This window comes from Hippocampus bargibanti, linkage group LG20, assembly GCF_051943395.1.
Source record: "Hippocampus bargibanti isolate YZ-2025 linkage group LG20, ASM5194339v1, whole genome shotgun sequence".
Classification (NCBI taxonomy): Eukaryota; Metazoa; Chordata; class Actinopteri; order Syngnathiformes; family Syngnathidae; genus Hippocampus; species Hippocampus bargibanti.
This window is the reverse complement of record NC_142753.1, coordinates 9992001-10006206: the sequence shown is the minus strand read 5'-3', so window position 1 is coordinate 10006206 and position 14206 is coordinate 9992001. Positions and strand designations below refer to the sequence as shown.

At 41.3% G+C, this 14206-nt stretch overlaps 2 protein-coding genes across 7 annotated transcripts in view; both read right to left on the bottom strand.

The window, feature by feature from the left end:
* macf1a (microtubule actin crosslinking factor 1a) overlaps positions 1–9235 on the bottom strand; it is a 135095-nt gene extending 125860 nt beyond the window's left edge. For 3 of the 5 annotated variants that reach the window (XM_088987053.1, XM_088987061.1, XM_088987062.1), the window contains exons 1-2: positions 8826–9234; positions 5299–5537 (exon numbers count right to left, since the gene is read on the bottom strand). In XM_088987053.1, the coding sequence (XP_088843179.1) occupies positions 5299–5524 (226 nt within the window). In that variant the 5' untranslated portion in view covers positions 5525–5537; positions 8826–9234. Of the gene's footprint in view, positions 1–921; positions 1778–5298; positions 5538–8825 lie in introns of those variants that run through there. The other 2 variants (XM_088987059.1, XM_088987055.1) reach the window with 2 other exon arrangements.
* Positions 9236–11215: 1980 nt separating this feature from the next.
* On the bottom strand, positions 11216–13606 carry ndufs5 (NADH:ubiquinone oxidoreductase subunit S5). 2 transcript variants are annotated; one of them, XM_088987069.1, is made up of 3 exons: positions 13533–13606; positions 12576–12795; positions 11216–11436 (listed from the first exon to the last, which is right to left on the bottom strand). In XM_088987069.1, the coding sequence occupies exons 2-3, from the start codon at positions 12789–12791 to the stop codon at positions 11329–11331; spliced, it is 324 nt and encodes a 107-aa protein (XP_088843195.1). In that variant the 5' UTR covers positions 12792–12795; positions 13533–13606; the 3' UTR covers positions 11216–11328. The 2 variants fall into 2 exon arrangements, with proteins under 2 accessions (XP_088843195.1, XP_088843197.1); XM_088987071.1 differs by having other exon boundaries at positions 12576–12815; positions 13533–13564.
* Positions 13607–14206: the final 600 nt, after the last annotated feature.

The window sequence follows — 14206 nt, the reverse complement described above, 5'->3', positions numbered from 1 at the left end:
TTACAGCACAAACACAAGGTGACGAATGTTCCCCGGTGTGGGGGAAGACTCCGTCAAAGTGCTTCCTCCAGTGGATCCAAAAGTACACAAGTGATTAAGAAAGGGAAGAAAAAGGGCAGACAAAGCGGGGCAAGACAGTACTGGGAGGTTGTTTATCCAAAAATATGCTAAATGCAAGGAGGGGGAAAAAAATATTGCTACCGTTGGAATGATCAACTTCGGTCTATGAACTTTTCTCACTTCATATTCAAGAGTGGACCAAATATGACATGATACTTTTCAAAGCCAATAATTGACTATTAAAACAACATTCCAACATTCATATCCATCAACAATAGTGAGCATTATCATATTTTTCCCATATAACTCAAGCGTCTTTGGGAAGTCTGTCAAGCACATTGTTTTAAATGCTACGACTGCGTGGGAAATAAAGAAACTTCCTATGCAAACGGAAAATTCAAAGAAATCAAAAAGGCCCTGGTTTTAAGTGTCCGTAAAAATATCAAAGGAACTCAAATTCTGTTGAGATTTAAGATTGGCTGTTAGCGCCTGCGCTAGTTTCATACATCTTTTATATTGCACCTAACTTTGTTTCCTAATCCCAGATTGTTCCTGGTCTTCCATACAGATTGAAAATGTTGACAGCACCTTGGTCAGGTCACATTGTAGCAGTGTAACCAGTATGAATCCAATGGCAAGTATGCAGTTGGATCAAAATCATCACATTTGGCCAAAATGCCAAACTTAAAACTTGCATTTCCGTTAACAAAAGGACTCAATCACAATAAATTATAAAACTACACAACTTTCAAATCACTCCTTTTAAAACGAAAAATTGAACACAGCTCAGTAGTGCTCCCAAAGCAAAGTGAATGTCTATCAAATGAAGTAAACCATTGTCTCCTCTTGCCATAATGTTACCTTTATATCGTTCCAGGACATCTTCATAGGCTTGAGCAAACTGCTTCTCCTGGGAGTGATTGGACGGTAGCAGGCCGGGTATGAATCCAGCCATGGTGCTTTGAGGGTCGGACTACCGCAGTGGCTCAGCACCGCCGGTTGACTTGATTGCTAAACGTCTCCCTCTCCTCGGCGTCCTAATTACGAGCAGGTTCGTTGTATTCGGTCCGGAATAATCCAGGCAAATAGTTAATAAAAGCACAAAAAGGTCTTCGTGGGGGTGGATAGATGGGGGGGGGGTACAATGGAGGTTACATAAATGTTATCTATCCATCACCAGCGTGCTGGTTGGTGCGCGCCGACACACGCGCACGGTGTCTATCCGAGGCAAGGAGTCCCACTTGAAATATATCACCATCCAACCAACCGGCGACAGCTGTTGGGACGCGGCTGTAGCCCACACGCCCCAAATAAGACACGGCGAGCTGGGAGAGCCGAGATGTGTCCGGTGGTGGAGAGTTTGCAGGGTGTGGGACGTGTGGGGGGGGGGGGGGGTATCGGGCCAAATTGTATCCGGACCAGGGCTTCCTCTCACCGGCTGCGTACGTCAGCAAGCCACTCCAATGCTTCCTGGGGCTTGTTTCCCGGGCCGCAAATGGCTGCTTCACACGCCGATGTTGGAATTGTCCGCCAGTCTCTTTCTTCGGCTACGTGCTAGGACTCGGCTCGTCTTGCCGTAACGGTCTGTGTCTTCCATTCCTCTCTGCCGGCCACGTCGGCGCCGCCGCAGGAATCTCAAAGCCCGGCGGCCAAATGTGTCGAATTTAGCAAGGCAAGCTAGCCGGCTGGCGAAGAAGCATCCGAGGAAAAAAATGGAGCTGTACCCCCCCTATGTGGTCAACTGCGGTATTGCATGACCATGAAGTGTCAACTACTGTATTGGATGAATGGATGGATGGACGGAATGAGTGGGTGGGGCTTAAGTGGATGGATGAATGAAAAATTAAAAGGACAACCGAAACCCCTTTTTTGTTTCCTAACTGACATCAGAAAAACGTTTTATAGCATCTAAAATACCCAAAACTGATATTTTTTAGTCAAATGCAAAAGACCAATAAAAATTACTTAAAGTGTCCCAAAACTACTTCAAAATGACCCCGGAAATGGCGAGTTTCAGAAGGTCCCGCCCCCTTATTCGTGACGTCACGCCAGGACGTCTTGCCGTTGGAAATGGGATGATTTGTCTGCTGGGAATTTGTGTCAACTAGTATCAAATAGTCGTCTTGGTGCAACACACAACGACTCACCATCGCGTTATTTATGTGTTTTCCTTCAAATTTCGCCATCAACACAAAGTTTTCAGACCAAACAATGTACCCAAAATGCATTGTGTGTCGCTGTCTCGGTCAGGGGCGTTCCAGACGTGACGTCATGTCAGGCATCGTCATCAGCTCGAAAGCAAGACTTCCGGACTGTTCAGCGTGAGTCTTAAAACGTAAAATATAGCTATATGTGGTGGAATCTTTGTAAAATACGCACAGTAGAAGTCATTTAAAGCGATTCTACAAATTATGGACACAACCTGTGCGGTGGCGTCGGTTGTCCTTTCAGAATTTGGACTGGGTTGCTGAGGAATTTCCTATTTCCGATTAACATGAAGGCAACACCAGGATACAAATTGAATGGAGGGTATATACCGCCACCTAAAGCCAAAATGGTGGAACTGACCTCAATATCCATATGCATCCAGCTCCATTTGACACGGTGACCTATTTGCTATTCCGTTGCCTCATAAACTCTATGGCTTTCTATCCTTTCCTTTATACCATCATGGGATAATCTCCATAAAGCGGTTTCGCCAGTGAACAACACAGAGATTATGTCATTAATCCAAAAACAATTAACGTATGCGTATTGAGAAGTGTGTAATATACTATGCCAGATGTGTGGAAAAAGATGTATTATTTATAACTATTCACATACATTACACCTTATAGGCAAGGTTTTGGTCCACATACAAATTATGTTGTTTTTTTTTTACTTCAAGATGGCGCAGCGACAGTGGCTGCCTTTACAGCAGCTCCTGTATGTTGTTTTTCCTGCTGTGAAATGTCTTCACTGTGAGACAAATAAAGGCTCATCTAATCTAATGAAGAGTTTGTTTTTTTTTAGGTCAAAATATTTTGTATAATAAATCTTGTTTTGAGGTTTTCTGATAGGACAACTATTTCGACCAATTCAAGCGAAGAACATGAACCAGAAGAAGAACAACAACTTTGATCCAACATTTTCTTTTACACACCTGCCACTGTCATTATAACGATCATCATTATCATACCATCTATTGTCAGTGCCGACTTGCCAGCAGAAGGCGCTGCAATTAAAATCTATGCATTTGATTTGAATTATAAAGTGTATAATTAATAAAGTGCAGCTGATTGATAGTTTTATATGTGTCAGTTGGAGACGATCGGATCAAAATGCAAACTACACTAGACAGATATTAACCCAAACCACACTTATCACAAAATGTTCACTTTTCCCAAGCATTCCTAACCCATTTCAGCGTAAAATGACAAAAATAGTCATGCAAATCTTGCTTTCTGTAAAACATTCCCAACTACAAAATCCCCCCCAAGGTCTTTCTCCAAACTGTCCTTCCTTCCAAGGTTCCCTTCATCAATCTGTCTCCTCGCCTTTAAAAAAAAAAAAAAAGATCATTAACTTCTCCACATCCTTCTCCCCAACTCATTCACTTTTCTGTGCTCCCTTTTAATACCGGTTGTCACCTCTACCCCCGCCACAAATGCTTTCATCACTATGGCAACAGGAAGAGCGGGAGTGGAAAGGAACGGGACATTATGTCACCATGGTAAAAAGGGACAGTACTGAGACTGCCTGTTGAGAAAAAAAAAACGCTGCAGGCAGGACGGAGGACGCCTAACGTGCGGGGTCCTGGTAATTTTCTATGTCTCCGTGTAAATATCTGAGCTGTCAATCACGTCGCTTGCTAAAGGATTCCTGGTCGGCATTCCAGCCATTGTCCTCATGGGGTTCGGGGTCAGCGCAAATGCTGCCATAGTACGGCCAGATGCAAATAGGGAGACACAATGAAGCTTCAAGCATGAGTGAGCTCAACAATCTGACATTTTAGGACGACAAATCGGGATAATTCTACATCATGGGATTGCGAGGTCATGTTCGTGCTCCAGATTGAGAAGAGCACCACTTTGTAAAATCAAAATGGTGTCATTCATTTGATTCACTGGAGTGCAGTAGGACAAGAAATGGCTCATTTGGACACCAACAATATGAAATGACTCGCTTATACAGCAATTTTTTTAAATAATTTGGTAAAAAAAATAAAAGAAATAAATATTTCATGTATTGAGTGAACTATACAGGTGTCAAACTCAAGGCCCGGTGGCGTGATATGGCCTTCCAGATCATTACACGTGGCCCGCGAAAACAGAATACAGTGATATCTTGGCTTACGAACTTAATTGGTTCCCAGACAGTGTGTTAGGTGAAAAGTGTGTATCCCAAAAATTAATTTCCCATAGGAAACCATTAAAATGAGAATAATCCGTTCCCAGGTCCCCATAAAACATAATTTTCAACTAAATAAGCCTTAAAACTACATAAAATATAACTTCTTTTATGTATAATAAATGTGCTATGGTACTATAATTAAAGAAATAAACTGTACTGTTTAATAAAGTCATTTTATTTACCTGTGTGATGGTCTTTGATGGCTTGATGGAATGGAGTGGCCGGTTTCATCAGCATTAAACACTCAATGAGGAACGTAGCCTTCTCCTTTCACCATCTTGAGGAATGATCCCTTGTAGGTGCTTTCTCAAGTTTTCAGATGGCTTGTGCGGGTTGTTTGTGGAGCCTGATTTCTGGGATATTTTAACCTTGCAGTCTACACTGCCTTTGAACTATCAAAGTTGAAACGAGTCAAAATTTCACTGTTTTCTCTCACTGCCGTCTGCCTGTCTCTTTAATGTTTAAATCACCCCCTCTCATTACTGCGTTCTTGACCAATCACGTGGCATTAACCAAAGACTGGGTCGGGGAATAGAGGACAAAAAAAGTCAGCTGCCATTTTGTTGTTAGAAAAACGGGCTCGTTCATGAACGACACATCACTTATCGAGCCAGCTCCGTGTACGAAAAAAGATCGTATGCCATGGTAAAGTTCGTACGTAAAATTATCATAAATTTAACGTTCGTAAACCGAAAAGTTCGTAAGCCAAGGGGTTCGTAAACCGAGGTATCACTGTATGTGCATGAACTATAATAAAAAATTGCAAATTGTCCAGCCCTCGATGACATCAGCATTTTTTTCCTCCCAAATCCGACACCGACAAAATGACAACAAAGGTCTCCTTACCTGCCACGCGGACCACCGCCCTTTCCGCGGGGTCCAACACCGAATCCTGGCTCCTGCGCTTGCGTCGCTCGTGTTTGGATAGATTCCAAGGCAGGGTATCTCCTGGGGCATTGACGTACAGCGACGAGGAGCATGGCGAAAGCGAGCCCTCCGAACGGCCACTGCGGAAGGACGGCTCGCTCACGCACGAGCGCTCGCTGAGGGTATCCTCGTCCGATGACTCCATGGGGGTGTCGGGCCTTCAAGGGTGGGGAGGGAGAAGATTGAATTGGATTAGCCTTTATTAGTCTTGCTGTAGAGAAATTTACATTTCATAGCAGTATACTGATGAAATTAAGAGGAAAGGAAATGAAGAAGTAGAAAAACAAAATACAGGAGGTGCTGTAAAGTCAAGACAACCACAAAAACAAACTAAATAATGTGACACAACACAAAAGACACGGACATTCATTCAATCTTAAGCACTTTCTGCACCATCTTTGTCATATAAAGTAGTTCCAAGAGAGGATCAAAGCATTCTTTTCACCAGTGGATCAGGGACATCATGGTGAAATACTCACATCTGCGACAAGCTCAATGTTGAAATCAAACACAAAGCTATAGCATCCATTGACGATAACAGACTGTCTCAGATTTCCTATCCCACGTAAATCCGCATCAATTCCAAGTAGCGACAGTTCCACATACTATGCACTATGCTATGCGCTGACGCTCGTTTCTTCTCATTGCGAGAAAAAGAGCATAGAGTGACCATAGCAGAAATTAGCGTGCAAGCTAACAGACTCATGTGTGTGTGTGTGTTTATACGCTGAGGCGCCATCCTCACATCAGCAAATCCATTGGGGGAAAAAAAAATCAATGACAATGAATAGCTAGTGAAATTGTACCCCATCAGGTCAATGAAAGAGCTCCTTTAAGACCTTCTGCGCCAAGGGGTGGGTATTAAAGACCTTAAATTAGGTTTTCAGCAGTAAATAAGCTAACACACGCTAATATTTAGCATGTTCCAGAGATTCCAAAGATTTGTAATGCTTCCAAAGAGACTTTTAAGGTCGTCTTTGAGTACATGGTGAAGTTGTAGACTAAACATGGAGGTTTTTGAATAAAACATTTCCTGAAAGACAGTCACCATGGTGACGACACAAAACGGGTCACCAAGTTTGGTGGTGACCTGCAGCCTGGAGTTGATGCAAAATACTATCTACACTACACTTGATGCAAAAAGCTATCAACCCAGCTAAACAGAACACAATTGATGAGGAACTAGATAAAATTATCGCAGAGAAAGCACCTACAAGGGATCATTCCTCAAGAAGGTGAAAGAAGAAGGCTACGTTCCTCATCAAGTGTTTAATGCTGATGAAACCGGCCACTCCATTCCATCAAGCCATCAACGGCCATCACAAAGGTAAATAAAACCACTTTATTATACAGTCCAGTTTATTTCTTTAATTATAATACCGTGGCACATTTATTATACATAAAACAAGGTCTATTTTGTGTAGTTTTAAGGCTTAGAAAATTAGAAAGTAGAAAAGTATGTTTTATGGGGACCTGGGAACAGATTATTCTCATTTTAATGGTTTCCTATGGGAAATTGATTTTTGGGATACACACTTCGCCTTACACACTCTGTCTGGGAGCCAATTAATTTCGTAAACTAAGGTATCACTGTACTTGGATTTGGGGTTCTGGATGTTCTGGTGTGTTTTTCTATTTCCATGACATGGTGTCTTTGATATAAATTTTTGTGTTTCATTTTCTATGTTGTGTCTTTGGTGTGTGTGAGTTTCTGGGTGTAAAAGTGAGTGAGTCAACGTCAGTGTAAATATAGCGAGGCGGTTTGGAAACTTCATAACCCGAACCCTGTTATTAAATCGGCCGCAACAGTGACATCATTTGCTGTCTGTCTGTAGCTCATTCCCAATACATTCTACACTGTGTATAACTTGTAGAAATGACCTTTCAATGTACTCCGTTAGCGTGTGCCTATTTTGACTTTGTGAAAATATTTCCTGCCACACTTAAACCGAATTGTGATGAAAACAGCATCCCTACGTGCCCCGTAAAATCTGCCTAGCAACATGTGACCCTATTCATCTCACTAGTTAGAAGTACAGTAAAGTCTCGTTATATCGATATCGGATATATCGATAGTCCCGGTTATATCGATACTATTTCTATGCACGCACGGAGAAAATTACATGCAAACAGGGTCGGATATATCGATAGTCCCGGTTATATCGATATTTTTTCGGACTCCCTTGAATATCGATATAACGAGACTTTACTGTATGTCAGAAGTATTTTTGACTGTTAACTCATTCACTGCCAGTCACAAATTTATTCCTGAATTGAAAATATGACGTAGATCGCCATTCCCAAATTAGTTTGGGTTTGTTTTCCCTTGGGTGCCGATACAGCGCTGGCCAGAACTCTGCCAATGTTTTTACAGTCCAAAAGGAGGCAGCATTTCCCTTTTTTCCATGTTGATGCTTTGTTTCAGCTTCAACTGTTGTTAAAGCACGATATAAACCAATATGTATGTATTGCATTGTATTTTGGACAGCCGCCCTCATTTCAAGATCATATAACTCCAGACCAAGATAATTTAGGAAATAACTGTTTTTTCTGTTTACTGAAGAGAGTCTAAGGTTTCTTACGCTGCATTAAATGTTTATGTAGTCCTAAAACTCAATATACTGTGGGTTCTGGAATACAAGTGACAATGACTAAAGCACAAAAGTGGACAAATTTTGAAACATGTCTGGCAGTGAATTAGTTAGTATGGCCGTCAAAGTTTGATCATTTTCTTTCCAGGATTGACAGTAAAGGAGCAGGAGCTCAACATCTCTGTGTGTCATCGACCAGTCGGATGTGATGATCTTTGTCAGGGGGGGGATTTGAGTTTCTCTTGCCACCTCTATAGCATGGCCGCCTATCCCGGATGCTCTGTCATGCAAGCAAACGAGTCTCGTTTGGGGTGGACACATTCCACTCCTTGAATGTGAATGTGCTTTGCGTGAGTGGACACGGAAGCAGACAGACAGAGAGGGAGACACTGTGCATGTCTGAGTATTGTCTCTTTTGTCCATGCCGTGAATTGGATTTATCTATTTGTGCTGAATATGTGCATTCATAAACCAAGTGTTTTAGAATTGCTCCCTTCATTCAGTTCAGGACTGACAATTTATGCAGCGTGTATGGATGCAATGTCAAGGCTGTGTTGGGGTGTTGTTGAGATAAAACATTCAACTATAACACAGTCCTTGGGTACAATTCCATGACAGCATCTCCTTGCTCTGTTGTGACACAGTGAAGCTCGAGTGACTGTTAAAATGATCAGCTTCAAATTAAAGGCCACTTCATCATCACGCCATGGTAATGTATTCCGTCCTAATTGAATTCAAATGTAAGTTAAATGGCTCCAAAAACATTAGAATTCATCTGCCTTGTGACGATTAAAAACAGGAGCTGACTGCTTTCTGCTTTAAAAGCGGTGTGAGTGAGCTCCGTGAGCGGCTTACCTTCAGCGGGCAGCGGTGGTCCGACTAGCCGGGTTGTGAGCGTGGAAGGCCGGTATGGCTGCCGCCGCCGCTTCCCTCCTCCTCCGGTTCCGAGTGGCTAAAGAAAAATGTCTTTCGCTTCTCGGGTGGATTGGACGTGTTGGGCGGAAGAATTTAACATTTGAAATAAAATAAAAAGGGAAAGTGGCGATGGTGCTAATGGTCCACTTTCTCCTCATCCACGACCACCTCCTCCGGAGCTCCCTCGTCGTCTCCCGGTCACGCGCAGAGACGACCGGCTACGTTGCGTTCCATTCACGGGGTGAACCCATGGCTAGCAGCGGCCGGGCCGCGGTTGCTTTTTTTCGGGGTTGCTGGCGACGGACATGTCGTCACCGGGATTTGTGGGGTGGTCCTGGTGCCGTAGTGGTCTTGCCGGGGCTCCTCCTGCCGCGTCATCTTGCCTGACCCCGTCCGCGTGAACGCGGATGAAACTAGCACACGCACGCGCACACTCGACGTCTTCCAGTCGAATCTCTTCGAATGGGGGACAATGTGACTCACGTCTTACTGTTTAGTTTTATATTGTTGTTGTTTTTTACCAAAAGTGAAACGTTTTTCCCAGCACCAGTGAATAACGAAGACCAAATACAGTAATTCCTCGGTTTTCGCGGTCAATGTGGACCAAACGAAAATCCGCGAAGTAGTTATACAGATAATAACCCACGTGGTAAGACAGTGAACATTGCACAGTGATAGCTTGGCTTGCGAACTTAATTGGTTCCCAGACAGAGTGTGTAAGGCGAAAAGTGTGTATCCCAAAAATTCATTTTCCCATAGGAAACCATTATAATGACAATAATCTGTTCCCAAGTCCCCATAAAACATAATTTTCAACTAAATAAGCCTTAAAACTACATAAAATATAACTTCTTTTCTGTATAATACATGTGCTATGGTATTATAATAAAAGAAATAAACTGTTATGTATAATAAAGTGGTTTTATTTACCTTTGTGATGGTCGTTAATGGCTTGATGGAATGGAGTGGCCGCTTTCATCAGCATTAAACACTAGATGAGGAACGTAACCTTCTTTCACCATCTTGAGGAAAGATCCCTTGTAGGTGCTTTCTCTGCGATAATTTTATCTAGTTCCTCATCAATTGTGCTGTTTAGCTGTGTTGATCGCTTTTTGCATCAAGTGTACAGATGGCTTGTGCGGGTTATTTGTGGAACCTGATTGATGGGAATTTTAACCTTACAGTCTACACTCTGAAATATCAAACTCTCTCTGTCGTCTGCCTGTCTCTTTAATGTTTCAACCACCCTCCCTCACTGCTGCGTTCTTGACCAATCACGTGGCTTTAACTGAAGACTCGGGGCGGGGAATAGAGGACAAAAACAGTTGGCTGCCATTTTGTTTGAACGACACATTACTTATTGAGGCAGCTCAGTGTACGAAAAAAGTTTGTATGCCAAGGTAAAATTTTCATAAATGCGACATTCGTAAACCGAAAAGTTCGTAAGCCAATGGGTTCGTAAACCCTTTCAAGTGAACCCCTCTCACACTTAACTCACCATTTTTTTACATCCAAGTGAAACGCTCTCATGCACAAAAAGTGGACATTATATTTTCTCACCTCCACAAGTCCTCCGTGGGCCTTCTTTGTGTCTGAATGACGGAGATGTTTACATCCTTTACAAGGTAAAAAAAAGTGGGACAATTTTAAAAAAATGACAGTGGAGCGTTCAGGAAAACAGAGCATTTCACAGTAATGTGTGAGAAACAATCCTAAATGATTGAACGCGGGTGTGCGTTTTATTTGGCTACTATATCAAGCACACTTTCACCCTTAATTTTTCTTTATTTGTATCTTAAGTAATGTTTATTTTTCCATATATTAATTTAAATTGCAATAGTGACATCTAGTGGGCAGTTCTTTGTTACACTCAGTATTAGTTCAAGATGGCCACGTCGATGGAGCTAAGCTCAATCTGCCTACAAAATGGCTATTGTTTATAGCAACTCATGTTTTGGAGATATTTTTATTTTGAAGTTTGACTTAAAAAAGGCATATTTTGTAATTTATGGCTACCACTTTTTGCTGACCCAAACCCTTAATTCATAAGTCTATGATAATATTACATTTTTAGATTGTCGTAATATGGGTGCTTTCTATCTTTGTGACTGCTTTATTTCCTGTATATGATAGTTGTCCATGTTAAGCGCTTTGTTACAGCTTCAGCTGTTGTTAAAGGACAACCGACACATTTTTTGTGTTTCCTAACTGACATCAGAAAAACGTTTTATAGCATCTAAAATAGCCAAAACACGCAGGCTGATATTTTTAGTCAAATGCAAAACACAAACATTGTCTGCCTTACCGTAGAAACCTTCAAGGAGAGAAAATGAATTTCAGGAAGAAAGACTTTTCTTTTTATTTACTGAATAGAGGAAGATTTTTTTTTACTGTACACGATGACGATTGAGGTGTGCTGGCCAGGTGAGTGGCGACACGGCGTTCACGGGTCGGACTGGCCAGCTTGGCCTGTGTGGTAAGGTGGCGGCGTGTACGTGCCCTCCTTCATCATCTTGTCGCGCTGCTGGCGGATGGTGTACAAACGCTTGTGCTGCAAGGGCAAGAAAACAAGGACTGAATCCCATTTTTTTTTTCACAAACATCTGGGGTGCAATCCAAAAAATAATAATAATTCGCCTTTCGTTTAGACAGTGATATATTGGCTTACGAACTTAATTGGTTCCCAGACAGAGTGCGCAAGGCGAAAAGTGTGTATCTCAAAACTTAATTTCCCATAGGAAACCATTAAAATGAGAATAATCCGTTACCTGGTCCCCATAAAACATAATTTTCTACTTTCTAATTTTCTAAGCCTTAAAACTACACAAAATATACATTCTTATTTTATGTATAATAACGTGCTATGGTATGATAATTCAAAAAATAAACTGTACTATATAATAAAGTCGTTTTATTGACCTTTGTGATGGTCGTTGATGGCTTGATGGAATGGAGTGGCCGCTTTCATCAGCGTTAAACACTTGAGGAACGTCACCTTCTTTCACCATCTTGAGGAATGATCCCTTGTAGGTGATAATTTTACCTAGTTCCTCATCAATTGTGTTCTGTTTAGCTGGGTTGATAGCTTTTTGCATCAAGTGTACAGATGGCTAGTGCGGGTTGTTTGTGGAGCCTGATTGATTGGATATTTCAACCTTGCAGTCTACACTCTGCCTTTGAACTGTCAGAGTTGAAACTCTCTCACTGTCGTCTGCCTGTCTCTTTAATGTTTAAACCACCTCCCTTCACTGCTGCGTTCTTGACCAATCACCTGGCTTTAACAGAAGACTGGGGGCGGGGAATAGAGGACAAAAACAGCCGGCTGCCATTTAGGTGCGAGGAGAACGGGCTGGTTCGTGAACGACACATCACTCATTGTGGCGCTCCGTGTGTATCCCGAAAAAAAGTTTGTATGCCAAGGTAAAATTTTCATAAATTTAACATTCATAAACCAAAAAGTTTGTAAGCCAAGGGGTTCGTAAACCAAGGTATCACTGTACCTTCCTTCTTATCGTCATTCTTCATTCCAATACCCCCTTGCAACTTCCATTATTTACTTCATTCATTCCATCCTTTTTATTTAGCTTCATACCATATTTGTTTAAAATATTTTTCCTTGCTCCTATTTATGTTCCATTCGTCCTTCCCACAATCATTCTACCCTTTGTAGTTTTGGGTATGAATAACTACCATCTTCTGCCTGTGCATGCACTCGTAGAAGTCTTCATATTCCAACCGGCACTCTCGCTTGGCGCGGGTGACCCCGATGCCGTGGGAACACTCGACCAATTCCTTCTCAAAGGAATGGCAGCGCGCAGCCCGCTGGTTGGGCTGTGGCCCGCTCTGCAGGAGCATCCAGCGGTCCACGTCCACGCCCAAGCGTGACTGCAGGTCCACGAATGGCATCGTGCTGAGAAACAAAATAGCCCACTGTGAGGTGAAGGAAATCGATATATTTATTTAGCCATATTAAATATTGCTCAAGACAAAACATTAAAATAGTACGTTTAATCAGTATAGATATTGCTTTGCTTGTCGGCATTTATATTATGAATGTTTTTTTTCCCTGAACCGAACCCAAACCGAACAACAACCCTGAGACATTTTTGGAGTGCTTTAATTGTCGCGTGTCTGTACGTCAGCAGAAGACAGTAAACGCCTTTTCAAGTATAGAAATGACGTCTTCAATGTGTTTAAAAGCGGAAAATATCACGCTGAAAGAATACAATTCCAGTTTTTCGAGTGACAGAACGCGAGGTGGCTAGTTGCCGGTCACGGTAAAATCAATACGTCGAATATTTTATTGCAAAAAAACTCATTTGCCTCATGCTTTAAGTCATTTTTTTGGTCTCAGACTTTCAAAGTATTATTTAAGAAAAAAATTGTGCAGTACAACCACCGTATGCACTAAAATATGAATGATGGTTTCAAAAACGCCAGCTAGCCATGCTATGTGCTATGCTAGCTTTGTGAGGACGACAGCTAGCCAAACATTTCTCCCGACACGTCAATGACATGTCGTGAAAACAGCCACTTAAGTACGTTTTGGACGTCAATATCAACTATTAGTTCAATTTAAAGTCGTCTCTAATCGATAACTCGGACCTAATTTTAATGTATCATGATAAAAAGGAATAGAATGATTACCGTGTATTTTCAGGAGTGGTTTCACCTTCGACCGGAAGTAGTTTTACTTTGCGACTGTCGTAAAGGCGAAGAAACGTCACGAGTGTCGCACGCTATTGCTATCTCGTGGATAAAATGAGTCAAACACGAATGCCCGACACAAATATAAAATACACGCCATAAATAAATAACAATAATAAATGTGAGATGGGTCATTGTTGAGTTAATTCGACCACATTATGTTCGGCTAGTGAGCTATTAATAATAATAATAATAATAATAATACATTTCATTTATAAGCGCATTTCAAAACTCTCAAGGTCACTTTACAGTCACAATACCAACAATAGTAATGAAAGTATTATTACTACGACGAATAATATCAATAATGAAAATATGACTACTTCCAACAATAGCAATAGTATAAAAAAAATAATAATATAAGCAATGAAAATACTACGACTACTACTACTAATAATAATAATGAAAATACGACTCGTACTACTACGACAAATAATAGCAATAATGAAAATACGACTACTACTAACAATAACACTAGTACCTAACAATAATAATAAAAATATGAATACTAATCATAATAAAATATTCTTATTTATTTAATTTATTTATTATGATTATTTATTTAAAGATGTGTGTCAATATTTATTTATAGGTGCATATGCTGGACCTTCATT